General features: G+C 29.9%; 1 protein-coding gene across 1 annotated transcript in view; it reads left to right on the top strand.

Moving 5' to 3' along the window:
* The window catches only part of LOC136971623 (uncharacterized), a 34,353-nt gene extending 24,852 nt beyond the window's left edge, over positions 1-9,501 (top strand). The window contains exons 9-11 of the mRNA XM_067266100.1: positions 7,980-8,033; positions 8,115-8,241; positions 9,365-9,501. Coding sequence (XP_067122201.1) covers positions 7,980-8,033; positions 8,115-8,241; positions 9,365-9,395 — 212 coding nt within the window. The 3' untranslated portion in view covers positions 9,396-9,501. The remainder of the gene's footprint in view (positions 1-7,979; positions 8,034-8,114; positions 8,242-9,364) is intronic.
* The last annotated feature ends 8,719 nt before the right edge of the window (positions 9,502-18,220 follow it).

The following is an 18,220-nucleotide window of genomic DNA, read 5'->3' on the forward strand; positions in this document are numbered from 1 at the left end:
TATCAGTTGTTATTTTTAAATTTTAAAACACTAGTAGATATGCAGTAATATGAAATTGAGAGAAAAGTGTCATACTCTTAATAATCTAGCATTGATAAAAATTTTTTGAAATGTTTTAATTCTTCAAATCCTTCACAATTATCATGTAAATTTATGGTTATGGATTAATATCAGATTAAACTACTTTAATTTAATAAAACATTTTATATTTAATTTAATTAAGCGGTGATTATGAAAAATATATAACTGTTAATTAGAAAAAATAACTAATTAAAAAAGTTGAAGAAGCAATAGCATATGTGCATAGTAAGTCAAATGCTGTTTATTTTGTCAATGTGCATTACTGTAACAGTAAGGGATGTGTGGGTCAGAGAATTTGTAATAAGTTTGTCAGGGAAGGTCGTGGAATTTAAAACAAACACTTGAGTAGGAACCCTGTATATACAATGGAAAACAGTAATAAGTAAAGGCATTAAATAATGTGTTTATTTTATAATAATAAATGCATGATTATTTATGTAATGATTATTACATAAATAATAATAATATATTGTGCTTAAAATACATGATGTCCTGTACAATACAGGGCAAGTGGCAACTGTATCTGAATGTAACTGGTAACAATATCACTTCATAACACAATAAATTGAAAGCCAATGTTAGACCTTTCAGTGTACTTACAATTTCAGTGTATGATATCTCATCACACACTTGATTTGAATTACCCAACTATGTAGTTTTTACTCTTCTGGTTGAGTACACGTACTTTGGTTTAAGGGTGGTAGTGCATAGAACTATACAGAACCTCAAATTATCAAGACACTGCTGTTGTGTTTGGATCTTAAATTTTGAGTTAGTGAAATATGAAACTACTTTGAAACAGAATGCATTGAGTCTATGAGAATTGTTACAGAGTTTGAGTTAAGAAGTTTGACTTATTGAGAATTTATTTGCTCTCACACATGCACACACAAGAAGATTGTAATTAAAGTATCCCTATTCAGTGATGTCTAGAGAGAGATTTAGCAGTTCGAATGCAACCAAATCTAGTATGATGAACAGAGTAAGAAATATAATACTAACCTTTTACTTCAGCCATTTTATTGTAATTTCAAAATGTTTTCAACCTCTTTAATAGCATCCTCAGTGCTTCTATGTAGGATAGATTTTTAAAAAAGAATGTCTGGCTTTTTATGTTTATTTGTATTTTTGAACATCTCAGTTCCTAGTAAAGGAATAACTATGTGAAAGCACTGTAGATGAACTTAAAAAAGGTTAAAAAAATTTTGAAGTTAGAATAAAACAGCTGGAGGTAAATGTTAGTGTTATGTTTATTTCAGGATAAGCAAAAGACATTTTCATGAGAAAAAATTAGTACCAAAAGTCACCATTATGGCACTTTTAGTACTTTAGACTTTAATCTGTGTGAATTTTGGAGAGACACAAAAAAGATGGTTTATCAAGGACATGCTGCAAATTTGGCAGCCTCAAACAGATTATGCTGCATATGAGAAGCATCACAGAGAATCAATTATGGTTGTCTATCTTCAGATTTTACACATCCAGAATGGGACTTTAGCAACCAATAACTTCTGCATTGCTAAAGTCATTATATAGCATAGGTGTCCTGTACAAATAAAATGTCAATAATAAAAAGTGCTTGCAGTGCTGCTTTCATTTTTTTTTTTTTTTTTTTAGAAATATTTCTGCACATTCTGAAATCTGCTTTCTTTGGAATTACTAAATATCTCTGTAGCTATCATACAAGTCTCTCACAATGGCATGAATATGCCTTAATTACTCAACTTGACTTGTAAAATGTCTTTGATGATCAAATATATATTACAAATTTCATGATGAATAATATATATCATACTGAAGAAATGTTTATTAAATAAAATCTATAAAAATAGTTATATCATTAAAATATGAGTACAAATGTTTTAAATTATGATAGTTATTAGAAATTACTATAAATACTCTTCAATTATTTGTTTTAACAACAAATCTTTATTGTGAGAAATTATTCATAAGTTAAAGATTTTTTTTTAATGTTTTTAAAATGTAAATATTTGGGGGGAGTTGGTGTGGTCGTTGACGCTACTGATGACTTTTGTATTTGACTTTCGTAGTATTGTTGGAGTGTTCCGGTGAGATTTAGATGCAAATAATGAGTAATCTGAAGATTCAAGTTAAAACGAATAGATTATGCTTAAGGCTGATTAGATGCCTATTAATAATTGCAGGGATAGAGCCTAACCCAGGCCCCTTATTGAGATCCCCCTCCGGATATAGAGTATGAAGATATGCAAAAATGGGGACGCAGAAGGCCGCGTAAAGGTAATGCTCGAAATATAGAAAGGGGGTAATTTGTTATAGTTTATAGAGGATGAACAAGGCCAAATTGAAGAGTCTTCCTCGAAGGGAAAATTAAGGGTGATGAGAGACTCTATTATCCAGGATTATTTTACATTATCATCAGTAGCGGAAGAACATGGTACTGATGAGTCTCAGTATACTATTAAAGCAGTTTATGATTTGATCCATGAAAAGTTTGCACTACTGAACTCAGATTTGCATTCAGTTAAGGAAGAATTAATCTCTTTGATGAAGGAACATATTGATCTAAAGGAGGAATTAAATAGTGTGTCTCATAGAATAGAGAATCTGGATCAGGTCATCAGTAAAGGCAAGTCACTGAAAAGTATGTTGGAATTTCAAATTGACAAGTTAATAAACGAGAAACAATATTGTAAATTTTAACTTTCCATTTGTGTCAGATCTTTCTAATGGGATCTCCCATTTTATTAGGATCGATTTAGGCCTAGAGCAGTGTTTCCCAACGTGGGGCCCACACTCCACAGAGGGGCAATTTGATTGTTAAGGGGAGCAATTCGAAAATGGACTTGTCCAGAGTTTAAGTTAACCGTATAGCTGCTGTACGCCATATTTATTATAAATATTGATTTAAGTTAGTTTTAATTTTCTTTGTTCTTTGTTTGCCTTTCCTTCTAGAACTTCCCTTTATAACCCTTTTCCCTTGGGGTGGGATTAACAATTCTGGGAACCACTGAGAACAAAGAGATGAACAAGGCCCTGAGGCTGGTGAAAGAGGAGAAGGGACATTCTTTGCCCAGACCTCCAAGTGGGCAGACGTGAGTTGTGGTGTTCTAGGTCGCGTTTGGCAATGACTGGAAAAAGCAAAAGACTTTGATGAAAGGATTGGGTTTTATCATGGCTACAAAAAAACAGTGTGGCAATTAAGTGCAAGAAAAACTTCAACGAACACGACAATGACAGACCTTCCAAAAGAGTTCAACATATATGTTGAGGGCAAAAAAGGTTGGGAAACACTGGCCTAGGGGAATGTGGTCTGGTTAGCTTAGTTAAAATATCTAAAAATGGAAATAAATCAATAGTTAAAATTATTCTTAATTATGTTTATGAGAGAAATTCTATCCTATGAGAATTCTGGAATGTCAAGCCAAAATTATCGAACCAGTATAAGGAAACGTAAAACACGTAAACAGATAAAAATATCTTCTTTACTCGCCATGTATTTTTATCTGTTTACGTGTTTTACGTGTTAATACTGTATTTCCGCCAGCCCTATTTTACAAAGAAATCTTATATTTTTAATTGTGAAGGGATTGTCACCTGTCGACGTTTAGACTGTTTTACATAATTTGGCAGAGGCGTAGCCTCTAAAGAAAGATCATCTCTGCTGTGGAGAATAGTTTGTTCCTGGTGATTGGACATGGCAAGTAAAGAAGATATTTTTATCTGTTTATGTGTTTTATGTTATTACTGTATTTCCGCCAGCCCTTTTTTACAAAGAAATCACAGTATAAGGAAAATTTAATACTTATTGCTGATTTGTGTAAACGTTCAAGGATTAGGAGGCAAAAGCTAATGTTCATGATAGCCCAGGATAAATCAAAAGGATATAAGGTCATTGTAAGAGATGACTATTATATAAAAAAGGAATGATGTTTACATATGACATAAACTTGGAAGAAGTAATTCAATTCGACTGTTTTTTTATAAAGAGTCAAACTTCAATTAATTATATCCTTCCAAGAGAGATGGAAGATAATGAGGAAAAAAAGGGAGATACTATAGATAATGATTTTGTGGCCTTTCATAATGATATGTCTGATTTGGAAATTCCATCTTCTCTTGAGCTTAGATTGTGTTATGATTTTATAAATCTGTATATAAGTTTCTGGAATATTCAAGGTCTGAGCAAAAAAATGAATGATCATTCTATAAAGCAATTTTTATTGCTTCATGATGATGTTGGTATCACTGAAACTTGGATGACCAATATAAATAAATTATAGAAGTTGGATTCAGAAGATGAGTATTGGATGTTACATAGTGCTGCACATAAGATGCAGAAGTTCAATAGACCAGCAGGTGGATTACTATTATTAATTAAGAGATTGTTGGGCCATTTGGTTCATGTTCAAGTGGAGTCATGGATTATTTTTTCTCTGATAGAACTAAATTCTGGACTCCAAAAAATGTGGGGAGCTACAACATTGGGAGTAATACTAATATATATTACCCCAGCTTCAAATAATAGTAAATATTTTGAATAAGTACAGAAGGTGATTACTCAGTGGAATAACCTTACAGACTTATGGATTATGGGAGGAGATTTCAATGGTCGTATTGGAGAAAGGATGGATGTAATTTACGAGGGTGATAGATTAGATATTGCTAATATAAAAAGGTCTAAGGATAAAATAATTAATACGACTGGAGAACTTCTATTGAGATTTGTTCAGGATAATAATTGGATTATACTAAATGGTAGAATATCAGGGAACATGCCTGCCGAATATACATTTTTGAGTCATATTGGTAAATCTATTATTGATTATGTTATATGTAACGAAGAGATGATTCATTGCTGTAACAAAATGACAGTGGTTGATAAAGATCAGTCTGATTATTTTCCAATTCAACTATCTTTATTAGGTTATAGGTTGAACACATTTACTTCACGGCCTGGTTCACAGAAACAGTTAAGATCTGGCATAATGAAAAGTAAAAGATTTAATACACGGAGTTTATTAGAAGAAATACCTGAAAAGTTTAATGATATATTATGTCAAGGAGAAGAGTCAGGTCCGATAGATAATTATGAAAATCTTATTAGGCTTTTAGAAACTTGTTGAGTTAATTACTGGTCGGGAAATACTCCATGGAGATATAAACAATGTTGGTATGATAATAAATGTGTAATATATTTTTATGTTTTGCAGCAAACTTTTAAAGTTATAATACACCTTTTATAGTCGATGAACTTCTTACAACGTAATGTATACAGTTAACAAGATTTTACATTTTTTTTTTTTTTTTTTTTTTTTTAAAAAAAGATAATCAACAGTTGACTGAGGAGGGGCAAGGCCCGAAACGTGTACAGACAGAGTACCGTATCAACGAGAACGAATAATATCTGATAGAAAACTTGCCAAGTGTCTTTAATGGAAAAAACACACAACATTAGTGTTTATCAAGTCTAAATAAATGTTTTTATTACAAGAAAAAGAAACAAAGAAGTTTGGCTTGTTTCAGGGAAACAAATCGTGAAGTAGACTGGAAGAAATGTGTTGAAAATAAAAGAATTTACAATAATTTGATTAAAGCCAAAAAGAGAAGATATTTCTCTGAATTAAATAATAACCTGATTGAAACTAAAGTTTCCAAAAAATTTTGGGATATGATTAATAAATTCCGTCGACCAGCTGTCCAGACGGGGAGGTCTGTTATAATACCATTTGCCAAATGGCATAGCTACTTTGAAAGTTTCTCAATTCTGTACAGGGATAAGATTGAAATCACAAAAACGGAAAAACAAAAAGAAGAAGTATTACCCAAGGAAGAGATCTTTAGTGTTCAAGAGCTACAGTTTTGTATTAAGAAGCTTAAAATTAAATCTGCACCAGGAAGTGACAGATTTCCTAACAAAGTGATAAAAATCTTAACAATCTCAATTCTAGAATACATTGTTAGTCTATATAATGGTTTTTATAATAAAGGAGTAATTCCTATTATGTGGAATCAGGTAATATTCCAAATGATATTCAAAAAAGGAGATAAATCAAGCCCAGAAAACTACCGGTTGATTGCGTTACTCTCGTCATTTCGTAAGCTTTTTACTTTGATGTTAGTTATAAGATTTAATGAATGGATAGACCACGAGAATTTGAAGAATCCTACACAATTTGCCTTTGTTTAAAAAGGTGGAACTCAATTGACACTATTCGTATTATTGGCCATAATTCAGATTCAACTTTACAGAAAAAGACATAAAGTATATGCATTGTTCTTGGATCTTGAGAAGGCTTACGATTTAATTAGTATAAGAGCTTTACAAAACAAAATATCACAATTTCATGCGGATAATTCTATGAAAAAATTAATTGGCTTACTATTCAGCAATTATTAGACACGATGGTGAACAAGGTTATCCCTATCTGATAAACAGAGGATTGTTACAGGGAACCCGTGGTCTCCGCATCTGTTTAACTTTTTACTTTTGACATTAATAATAATTTTGACAAAGAAGAAGATGGATTTATGATAGGTGACACTGTTGTTCATTCTGTTTCTTATGCAGACGACATAGTTATTATTGCACCCATAGCAGTAGCTCTCAGAAGAAAAATCCAATCAATAACCACATATTTCAAGCAACTAAAAATAAACATTAACCCAAATAAATAACATATAATGATATTCAGAAATGGGACTAGACTCCCCAGGAAAAATATGACTTTTTACATTAATAACATTGAGTTAAAACTGGTTAATGAAATTAAATTTCTGGGAATAATCTTAACACTCTTATTGTCCTTTCATAGACAAATCAAGGCTATGTGATGACTAAAGCTAATAAAGTGATTAATGGTGCAGTGAAATTATTTGCTAAGACTCACTTAAGAAATATCCAAACACAGTTTAACTTGTTCAATTCAATAGTTTATAACTCAGTGAGTTATGCATCACCATTATGATGTATTTCTAATCACCAAAAAGTAGAAATTATCCAGAACAAATTTACACGTAGATTGTTTTGTTTAGAGTATAAAATTCCTGGGTGTGCTTTAAGGTTAGAAGTAAGCAGATATAGTCCTACTGCATTATTTATTAAGAGAAATACGAAATTGTTAATGAAGTTAAGAGATAGTGATGATATTTCATCCAACTGCTACAACAGTTATATAAGAAATCTATACAGAAATATTTCAAGAGGAATTGGGTAGCCCAACTTTCTAAAGTGATTAATAGTTTTGGTTTTTCAATTGTTCCATTTATTTACTCGCCAGATCTAAGTGAAGATTTGTGTAGCCAACTAACTCGAAATATTTTTGATATCTTATTGACACGTGATGTAGAAAATATCCATTCACATTTAATACCAAACTGGTATAGTTCGTTATTAGACTATCCAAATATTAATAATTATATACTATCGAACCTACCTTTTGAAATGAAGCGGTTTTTTATTCAACTGCGTCTTAACACAGAAATATTAATGATAAATAATAAGTTTTATGTATATGCTGACAATTTATGTCCTAGATGTAACAAGATATTTTCAAAATATCGTTTGATTTGTGAATGTGAAAAGAGTTATGATTTAAGAAGAAAATTTGATCTGTTAAGTTTAAATAATTGCATATCAGTGTATGCGATGTACAATTTATTTCATAGAGCAACAACTCTATTCATAATTAATTTATATAATTATGTTATAAACTTTATTAATACTTAGATGAAAACTATTATTGTTGTACGTTATATTATATAAGGAAATGTAACTCCTTTTGTAACAGGCTATTGCCTTATACAAATAAAGAGTAATTGGATGAAAAAAAATGTAAATATTTTTGTTTAATTCATTTAAAAATATGCTACTAAATTATTTGCCTTATTTATTCATTTTATTAAATTGTACATTATAGAAAACTTTTCTACACCAAAAAATCCTGTTGGATTAGGCCATGGGATTAGTCCAGGTAATTAAATAATTTTTTAAATTCATAGTTCCTATTTATATTTACAAAAATCAAAATATTAAATGTATTTTTTTTATACAGTGTATAAAAAAAACTCATTACTTGATAATGATAATGAAAGAAATGCTGAAGAAATTTCTGAAAGAATAAAAGCACTTATTAATCTTTTACCCCCATGTGAACCTGGAGAATTGAGAGAAATTCCTAGGTATTATTTTATTCTCTATTTTTTATACAAAAGATTAATGGGAATGTCCAATGAGAATTTTGATTCAAAAATTGAAATTGTTAGTAAAATAACTTTTAGAAAAAAAGAGGAATTTTTTCCTCTAAAAATTAAAATAGAAGTAAACATAAATGTTAGCACTTATTAGTTCTCAATAGAAAAACTTTTCTATTATATAAATGCATTGGCAAATGCATATTTGATTTACTTGCAAACAAAAACTTAATTTACAATATGTACTTTTATAATTTAAAAAAATAATAATAATTGCTAGAAAGAAAAGAAAACAGAAATTGAGTATAATCAAAATGAGCAAATATTTTTATATGAACCACATCAGGATCTTGTTTAACATGGAGTTGTTACGCATGATTTATGTTTTTGTATAATGGAATGATTAGACTAACCCACTCCTAATGAATCTGACTGGTCAGCAAACTGTGTTTCTTTAGCTTTTGATATTCTGAATACAGAACCATCAAATGCTATTAATAATGCTAAATACCCCAATTTGCAAGTTCTTTTCTCAAGTAATATACTCTGTGTACTACAATAAGATTTTATTCTGTGTATTAAAAAATTGGACTGAAATATTTTTCATTATAGTAGAAAGATAAGTAAATCATTTAAACACATTTTAATGTTTTTTTATTATTATTAATTACAAATGGTTGCAAGAGTAGGTAATCATATGGCACTACTTGGGATAAATACATAAATTTACACAATTCTGTTTCATGTAGTACCTGCTGACACAACCTCATTGTAAAACAAGATCATATTGTAATGTTTAAACACACATTACAATATGATCTTGTGTAGTTTGGATTACTATCTTATGTGATTTTTTTCACAATCTTATTTATTCACATATGGTGTCTATAATTTTTTTAACATTAATTTTCTAAATAACTATTTAAGATTAAACATTATCATGTTATTATAGAGAGATTTTTAAAGTATATGGTAAATTAAAATGACAAATATTAGTATCCTTATGCACATTTTTAGGCATTTTTCTAAATTCTAAATGTTTAAATTTATTTAGTTTAATTTTTTTATGTTGTTATCTATATATTAATTCTTTCATCAAATTTTTTTGCAGGCCCAATAAAGGAAAATTGAACGAATTTTAGAATTCTTATTCATCTATCATAATTGTATACAATATTTTTATTCTCGTGGTCTTTGTAATATATGAGTAGAAAACTTATAAGCCATTATCAATTTTTAATTTATAATAAAAGAATCTCTGTATCAATTAAGAGAAATGTTTATCTTTGTTTCAATAACAAATTTTAAAACTTCATTTAAGTATTGATTTTACCTAAAAGTATTTTCATGTATAATGTACTACATATATGAATAAGAATAAATTATTTAAACATAAGTTTATATTTATTAAAAATAATTTTAAAAAATTATACAGTCAGTAATGTCACAGATTTATTTATTTATGTAGTGGAAATAAGAATTCAACATCATTTGATAGTTTGGATTATTTTGCTTAGGTTTCTTAAATAGCACTAATTTAATCATTAAGCATGCAAATAATAACGGTAATAATAGATCTGTACCTCTTTTATAAAATTCATTTGAAAACTCAGTATTTTTTTTAACTAGTTTTTCAGAAAAACTAGTTTAAAAATACTATCCAGAAAGAAACTACCAAAATATAATTGGAACAAGTAGTAATTCTTGATATTATTGGAAGTTTATAATCAATTAAATTATTTTTTAAATTCAGTGTAAATTTTTCAAAATAATTGAGTCAATTCCAATGTTAATTTGATTTGTTGTTATGTTTTACATTTTGAAAATATTAAGCAAAGAATAATCTCTATCATTATTTCTTGTGATTATTCTTTGACAGATTGAGGTTTTTATACCTTAACGTATAATTCTAATAATTAGTCTATTTTGCTCTTGCATTATATTTCTATTGTTTTTAATCTAACATAGTATAGCTACATTTGCCTCACTCACTCACTGAGATAAATTTTTGAGTAGAAGCAAACTTCTTACAGAAAAAATAAATAGTACAGCAAATGGGGATACCAGTAAGAAAAAGAAAAGAAAAATATACATTAGGCTCTATACGGCATCAGAATTTGACTCTCGATACTTCATACTTGATAGTTATTAGAAATTACTATAAATACTCCTCAATTATTTGTTTTAACAGCAAATCTTTATTGTGAGAAATTATTCATAAGTTAAAGATTTTTTATTAAGGTTACATGAGGTAAAAGACAGGAAAATAAAATTACATTACCAAAGCCCAGGAGCCATGGTGTTTGCCTATTTTTAAAGATGCCTATTATTAATTTGCTTCATATTATTTTAAATAATAGCATTTTCTTTTGTACTGTCAAGTTACTCTTTAAGTTCTTAAAATATTCACAACAATCCACTTAAACATCCATCCAGGGACAACAGATCTTTCCAGCATTGCACAAATGTGTACATGTGATGCATGCTTATTTCAGTGTGAAAATAATAAGGGAATCAATTTAAGACAGTTTGAAATAACATAAATATAATCTCTGACTATAAAGGATAAAGGCAACATTGCAGAAATTAAGAGATTTTGTTAGAGAACATGTTCAGAACAACCGCATTCAGCAGCAATACAATGATGTTGACTGGGTATGAGCATGTGCTCCCAGGCTGGTCTGTGAAGTTTTAATATGCAGCTCCTGGGCTTTGGTAATGTAATTTTATTTTCCTGTTTTATACCTCATGCAACCTTAATTAAATTGATACTCATCACAATGTTCAAATTAGACTTGACCAATGAAAAGCTGAAAATAAGCTATATATTATTAGGTTACATATCATTAAATGTACATTATTTTAGTACTTAGTATACTGGTGCTTATAGAGTATGTTGGAACTTAGCAGACTTAAAGCCTGCAACTCAAAAAAAATGTACGTGGCCTGCCAAAAGCCTACAAAGTTCCTTTCATGCCTGCATCCAGAAAAGGTTGCACATTGCTAATGTACGTGGTCAATTGTGGCATTACATATGGCTTGTATAATTACTAGTGTCATTTCACAGGCAGACGAAGAATCTGACCAGATATCTGATGTAAAGGAAACTTTCTTGAAATCCTTCAACATGTTCTTTATTTTCGATGACACTTTATCGTAAAGTTTGCTGCAAACAAGTTCCGTAAAATATTTCCTGCCTTTTAGAACATAATTGGGAACAACATAATCCATCAATCGTCGGAACCCCAATCCTTCTATGTGTTGAAAAGGTAAATCAGATAAAGCTATCTTTTCTGCAATTAAATAGTCTGTTTTTATTGATTTTGGGTTTGTATTATCCCACATTTTGACTTTTTCTATGTATTCGTTAAAAAATGGTTGTCTAGTATCCCCAGTTTGTCAACAAGCAGTGTGTGCATCTTACACCGATGCTTTCAGGCAACACCACAAAAAATTCCAGAGGGGGTAAAGTTTGGGAAATAACATGTTTTATCAGTGGTTCCCAAACTCCTCTGTGAGCTAGCATTGTACAGTATGCGTGTGTCAGGAATGTGATGGCATATCATTGTGTGAGTACCAAACGTATACTTCTACTAGTGATGTGCCGGATATCCGTATCTGTATCTGCAGCTAACCGAGAGGGATAAAAGATCTGTATCCGTATCCGTTACTTTTTAGCAGATCTTTAACTGATCTTTTATCTTAATGAATTTCATTACTTATATGAAATTTTAAAGATAGATAGCAATAAAATACTAATAACTTCAATTTAAATCACTTTTTATTTCTTAAAATCACATTTCATACATTCATATTGCAAAAATTAAATATTTAAACATTAATTATAGTAAGTTACCAGTATAAGGTATTAATTTAACTATCTTTATAGTGAGATCAAACCTCTAATGCTAATTGAAATAATCATCCTGGTTAAATTATGTTATATTTTAATAATTATCAAATTATCAGATAAAATAATCACATTTTTAGAAACTTCAAAAATTTAAATGTCATAATTAAAATTAATTAATGGTAAATTGTACTTCAACTTGGCAGCTTTTTCCCCCAAAAGGCTATTACGATGAGGATCATAAATAATTTCTGCTCCTTGGAACGCTTGTTGCAGGTGACAATAAATATGTGTGAGACATGTGACTAAGACCTGCAAATTTTTTTACTGTTAATCTCCCAATACTTTAATGGATCTTGGTCTCTTGATAATCTTTTTTCCTTTGGCATATTCTGTGAGCTAATTTGCTCATAGAAATTAGCATTAGTGTATGATATTTGGTTTTCAGATTCTTCGTCTTCATCGTCACTATCTAACATATTGGCCAACAGTGGCATGCCGTGACATTTGATGATAGGGAAGCTGTGTTTCTGTAAGAAGCCGACTTACAGGAGCAATCAATTAATTGTGCATCAGGGCCCGTTCGTATTCGTTTGTTCAACAAGCCAGTAAAAACCGTATACTTCTTTAAATGTATTTTTAACAGATTATCTGACGTACTTAATAAATAAGAAAGTTCAATATAATTACCTCCGTTATTAGATTCAATAAATTCCCTATGCCCTCTAAATGCCAATTCTTGCTTTGAGAAAAAACATATAACTTCTATTAATTTAGATATATCTATCTATTAATCGTAATTATCTCGTTATAATTTTCAATATTTATTTTATATTGTCTACCAAAGTTAAATTCTATTCCGCTTTGATTTCCAAATTGCTTCAATTTTACGAAAGAATCGTCATTCGTCATAAATTTTATCGTCAAAATGTCGAAATTTTTTTGTCAACGTATTTATATTTAATTTAGGCATTGGTCTTTCTCTTTTAATAATGTTTTCTTTTTCATTATATGGTCTTGAGCCAAAACTTTTTAAAATAAATTTTTTAATCACTAGCCATGATATAAGGGCTAAAATTAAAATTATCTGAAAAACTTACTTGGTAAAACAAAATGTGTGATGAATATACATACCTAGTACAAAAAATTCTTCAATTGTATGAATATACTTTTAAAGAAACTTATAATTAAATATAACTTTGTGAAGAAACGTACATAAAAATAACAAAATATTCTTTACTTTTTAAATCTTAAAACACTCCACTTAGTGAAATAGCTCTGTACGAGTGGCTAATGAATGGAATCAGAGACAGTCCAGGTAGGCGTGTGCGTGCCAAATCCCGAGGGTGCCGATACTGGTCAATGTCAAATGCCTCTTTTGTCGCATCACTAGTATATATCAAAGGACGCGACAGGATTGTTGTAGATTTTAAGCGTTTCTCACCATAGCTGTAAAAATCTAAATATGTTAAACTTAACAGATTGTCCGTCGTTTGTTTTCTAACTAATTCGTTTTAGGACCAAGTGTTCACGGAAATTTCCAAAATTTACAACTTTTCGGTCACTCTCATTGAACTGGAAAAATTTCTGTCTTTATTACATCTAATATTATGATGAGATCAGACCCCACTGTACTCGGCAAGAGATTGGTTCGGTTAAGCTTCTGTTTAAGTAAAATTTCGGCTCTTTCATCAGGGTTTTATTTATGTTTCTATTTCCCTAATCGCTTAATTATTTACTACTTAGTAGAAATAAGTCGAAACCGGTTACTTTGTACTTGAATATCTGTAGTCTTGGGAAAGAAGTGGAAAGAAATTTTTATGGCAACCGATACATAAATCGTAAATTTAAGGAAAATAAATTCTAGAGCTTTTTTTGTACCATTGTACGTCTCATTCATTAAATTTGGTTGTAAATGATGCTGCCAAAGTAACAGTTAATTTTTTAACACTGTACTAGAATTGTACACGTTTTTTCTGCATTCCCTTACAGATGGGACATACTAAATCGTAATATCACCAGGTTTAACATTGAAATCCGTAAGTAATATAAGATGGGAGAGCAGAATAAATATATCAAATATTTTAATGGATTTTTTTAAAACTCCTGTCAACTATACAGAACTATCATAAAAACAATACCAGTAAATTCCTATCAGTTGGGTTAAGTTATTAATCTACTCTAGGGTGGGCAACCTTTTTTATAACGTGGACCAGAATAAATTTTACGTTATTTCCGCGGGCCATAGTAGTTAATTGACACCTTCTTGTGACTTGTAATTTTTTTAGTCTGCAAATATGAAATAAATAAAAAGTTAATTACTACATTTATTTCTCTTATCGTTTTCGAAAATTACAAAGAATTGGAAAAATAACTATTAATTAGTTATTTTTCCAATTTAATAATCTATTAAAGATCTCGCGGGCCGGATAGAAACTTTTCGCGAGCCATAGCTGGCCTGCGGGCCGGGGGTTGCCCACCGTTGATCTAGTCTACTCATGATTCACATAATCGGGCGAGGGCGGACGAATATCTAGCAGGCAGGCAGTTAACAGCCCATAACCGGTCCGGGATATAAAATTGGACACTTTACGCGTGTGTTGCTTCTACCAGATAAACCGGGTGAGGTTGGTGCTCTGTAAACCGCATGTGCCAATGCCTATATAATCTGGCTGATTGGAAACTGACCCGGTTTCGACATTCCTTCCGCCACTGAATTATTCGAATATACAATAGCAATCTTATCGTTTTTTTCACATGTAGTATAGAAATTTGTAAAAGATACATAATGCAGTTATAATAAAATATTAATTTTAATTAATGCTGTACGTTAAAATATGAAAATTTATATTTTATAAAATACAAGGAAAGGTCATTGGAAGGTGGAATCGGCACTTCCATCGCTTCCAATGACGGCACGCCACTGTCAGGTGCTTTATTATTATTACAGCAGTGTAATTTGTAAACAAAACTTCCAATGAAGTACTAATTTAAGCATATAATCAAATGTTTTGAAATACGGATGATAATGTATTAAAAATTGTAGCATTTGGTAAAAATTGCCACTTAGCGCAGTCAAATTTTATATTTATCGGGACGTATGGAACAGCGCCAAAACTTTTATGGAAAAATCTCATTTTGGGTAGAGGTCATCGCCAGTTTAAGATGGACTTAAGTTATATTAGGATAAATTATAAAATAATTCCAAGTTTTCGAATGTTTGTTTTGTGAATAAAGTTGTTTGTCTTGGTAATCTTGCAGGATATGACTGTATTTATTAATAATACAATAATAAAAATGTATTTTTCTAATAAATTCTTTAATATGTGAAAATGAATTACAAATTAAAATTTGAAGTTTATTTTTGTATAAAGTATTGCGAGTAAATTCATTAACAAGAATATACACAATTAAAAAAAAACATGTACTTCAGAATATTCAACTGATAATTTTAAATCAATTAAAACATAAATCAAATTCGTTGATGTAAAATTCGGAAGTTATTAAATCATTAATAAACAAAAGTGAATTCATTTTACATCGTTGTGATTTTAAATTCAATTTAATAACATAATTCGATTGGTGGAGGTTTTGTTGGAATCATAGGCAAAACAAATTTTGGTGCCATAAACTGGTCTTTTTCCATCTTACTTAATTGACTTAGTTCTGTATATTTATCCTTAGATGAAGTCGATTTCTCTCCGAAAGCTTGTTCAGATTTGCTGTTGAAGTTATTTAATAAAGTAACTTCTGACGACGGCACGTCTGTTGAAAAAGTATTCATCTCCGTTTCCGTTTCGGCTGCGGCTAAAGTAAAAGAAAACGATTTGGCACTGCTTCCGCTATTAAAGATATTTTGCTGATTGTTATTTGCGGGCGCAATCTGCTGGGATGGCTCTCGTCGGGATAAATTTGAAAGACTAAATTTACCGCTGGAGCCATTCGCCGATGACGAAAATGTCCCAGAGTTCTTTTCTATAATAACAATAATATGACATTAATTAATATTGAACAATACATTTAAATTTTGTTTATTCTAGAGAGAGCGACATGTAAGAAAATATATACCATTAAAACTATAATTAAAATTATTTATAATAAGTTGTAGTCATAACTCCAGAATAAACATTTCATTTTTGAATTTCTTCTTTCTTGTCAACATAGAATTAATGTTTTAAGTAATTAATAGAACTTACTGATGATAATTTTACATAATCAAGTTGAGCAATAATTATTTGATTTTGTAAAGTTATGATTCGCAAAATTATTTATGACATAAAATAACTTTTATATCTCTTTTCTTTAGTCATAGCCTCCTAGTAACAAATAGTTTCAGCAAATATTCACACATCATAAAACAAAGATGTTCAGCACCACAATTTAACTTAATATGTATTTTTCCTAATCAATAATCAATTTATCCAAATGATATTTAATTTTTGATCTAGAACCAAAAAATATAATTATCAGATCATATCATAATTAATATTGAAATTTCATGTTATCATTCATTCCACTAAAACTTAAATATTATATTATTCAGGAAATATAATATTGATATGATATATTTATATCACAATCAGCAGTTCAGTTTCTGCTAAATTATGCTGACGTTACAGGAAAAGATATTTAACATAACAATAATAAGCCAAAATAATAATACAGATGGTGGGACAAACTTTGGAGGATAATTCTTCCAGGAAAATCAAGAAATCATTTTTTTTGAGAAATCAAAACCTCTTATGATAGTGTCAGATGAAAGAGAGTTTTCGTTACATAACTCTGAGTTATATAGATCTCGTAAGAAATACTTAGAATGCTAGTCATATGCATCTATCCACATGTAGACGTTGGAGCATGGACTGTCACATACTTTTGAAGATTCCAAGCCTTGTGAATGGGCTTGGAACCTTCAAATGTGCAGATGTCAATGATGTGCTGGAGTAGCATGTCTGCACTGTCATTGAGAGAGACATATACTAAACTGAGCTGGAACTTTCAAGAGTTATGCAATAAAATCTGTCTTGCACCTGACACTGTCATAAGATATTTGATTTTTCAAAACATGCACATTTCCAGACATATTTACATGTGCTTTTTTTTTTTTTTTTTTTTCATTTTCTAGTGAAGAATTATCTCTTGAACTTTGCCCCACTATTTTGAAAACATCTGTATACAACAAATTATACAGATACTTGTCTCGGCCTTACATAAAATGGACAGATTTGCACAAAACTTGAAGAAAAATTTCAAAAGAGTGGCTCACCTAATTTTCAGACCTTATTTTTAAATATCAAATTATAAACTTAGATATCTTCCATATAACATAGTAATTACGTCCTAAAATGTGCTGTGTTATGCAAATCTGTGCTACACTAAACAGGGCTAAGTTCCAAAAGTTAGCAAAAATATACTATTCTTTTTTGTGATTAAGAGAAATGTTTATTAAAGCAATGAATATTATATGAATAACAATCACAATCAAATTGAACATAAATATTAATTTTTTCTTCATTGCTAAACACTGTTAAATGAGGATACTATCTTTTTGGCAAAATATTATCACCCAAACTTTCCTGTTGACCGTAATCTGAAGAATCAATAATCTTGAGTTTTATCTACTTTTTTCATAAAATCTGATATTATCACGTGCTTGCATTTGCATAGGAGATCTTTAAAAATTGTTTTTTTATGTAGTACTTTTTAATTTAATCTACAAAAACAAAACATAGCAACAGTCTTTTGGATTAATTTAGATCACTATCACCAACAACTAGCACTAGGAAAGCCATCAATAGAACAGGAAGCAAGGACAAGGAAGAAAAGTTGTACAGTCAGTTCTCATTAAAGAAAACTAGGCAAAAGGCACAAAACAACATTGAAAACTTCAACATTTTAAAATCCATGGGCAAATATGAGACAATATGTGTGCTTGCTTGAATAATAAAAAATCAAATGACAGTGTTTGCACTTAAAAATTGTGACATTCTGCATGGAGATGTCTGCAATTCTCAAACCATGTTAGAGTGATACTGTTTTGTACAAAGGATACCTGTAATATCTATATTTAAAGAAAAGAACTAATATGCAATGATCAAAATGCAAAAAATTTTAAAT

The sequence above is a fragment of the Centruroides vittatus genome, unplaced genomic scaffold (assembly GCF_030686945.1).
Source record: "Centruroides vittatus isolate TY-2023 unplaced genomic scaffold, ASM3068694v2 contig_2646, whole genome shotgun sequence".
Lineage (NCBI taxonomy): Eukaryota > Metazoa > Arthropoda > Arachnida > Scorpiones > Buthidae > Centruroides > Centruroides vittatus.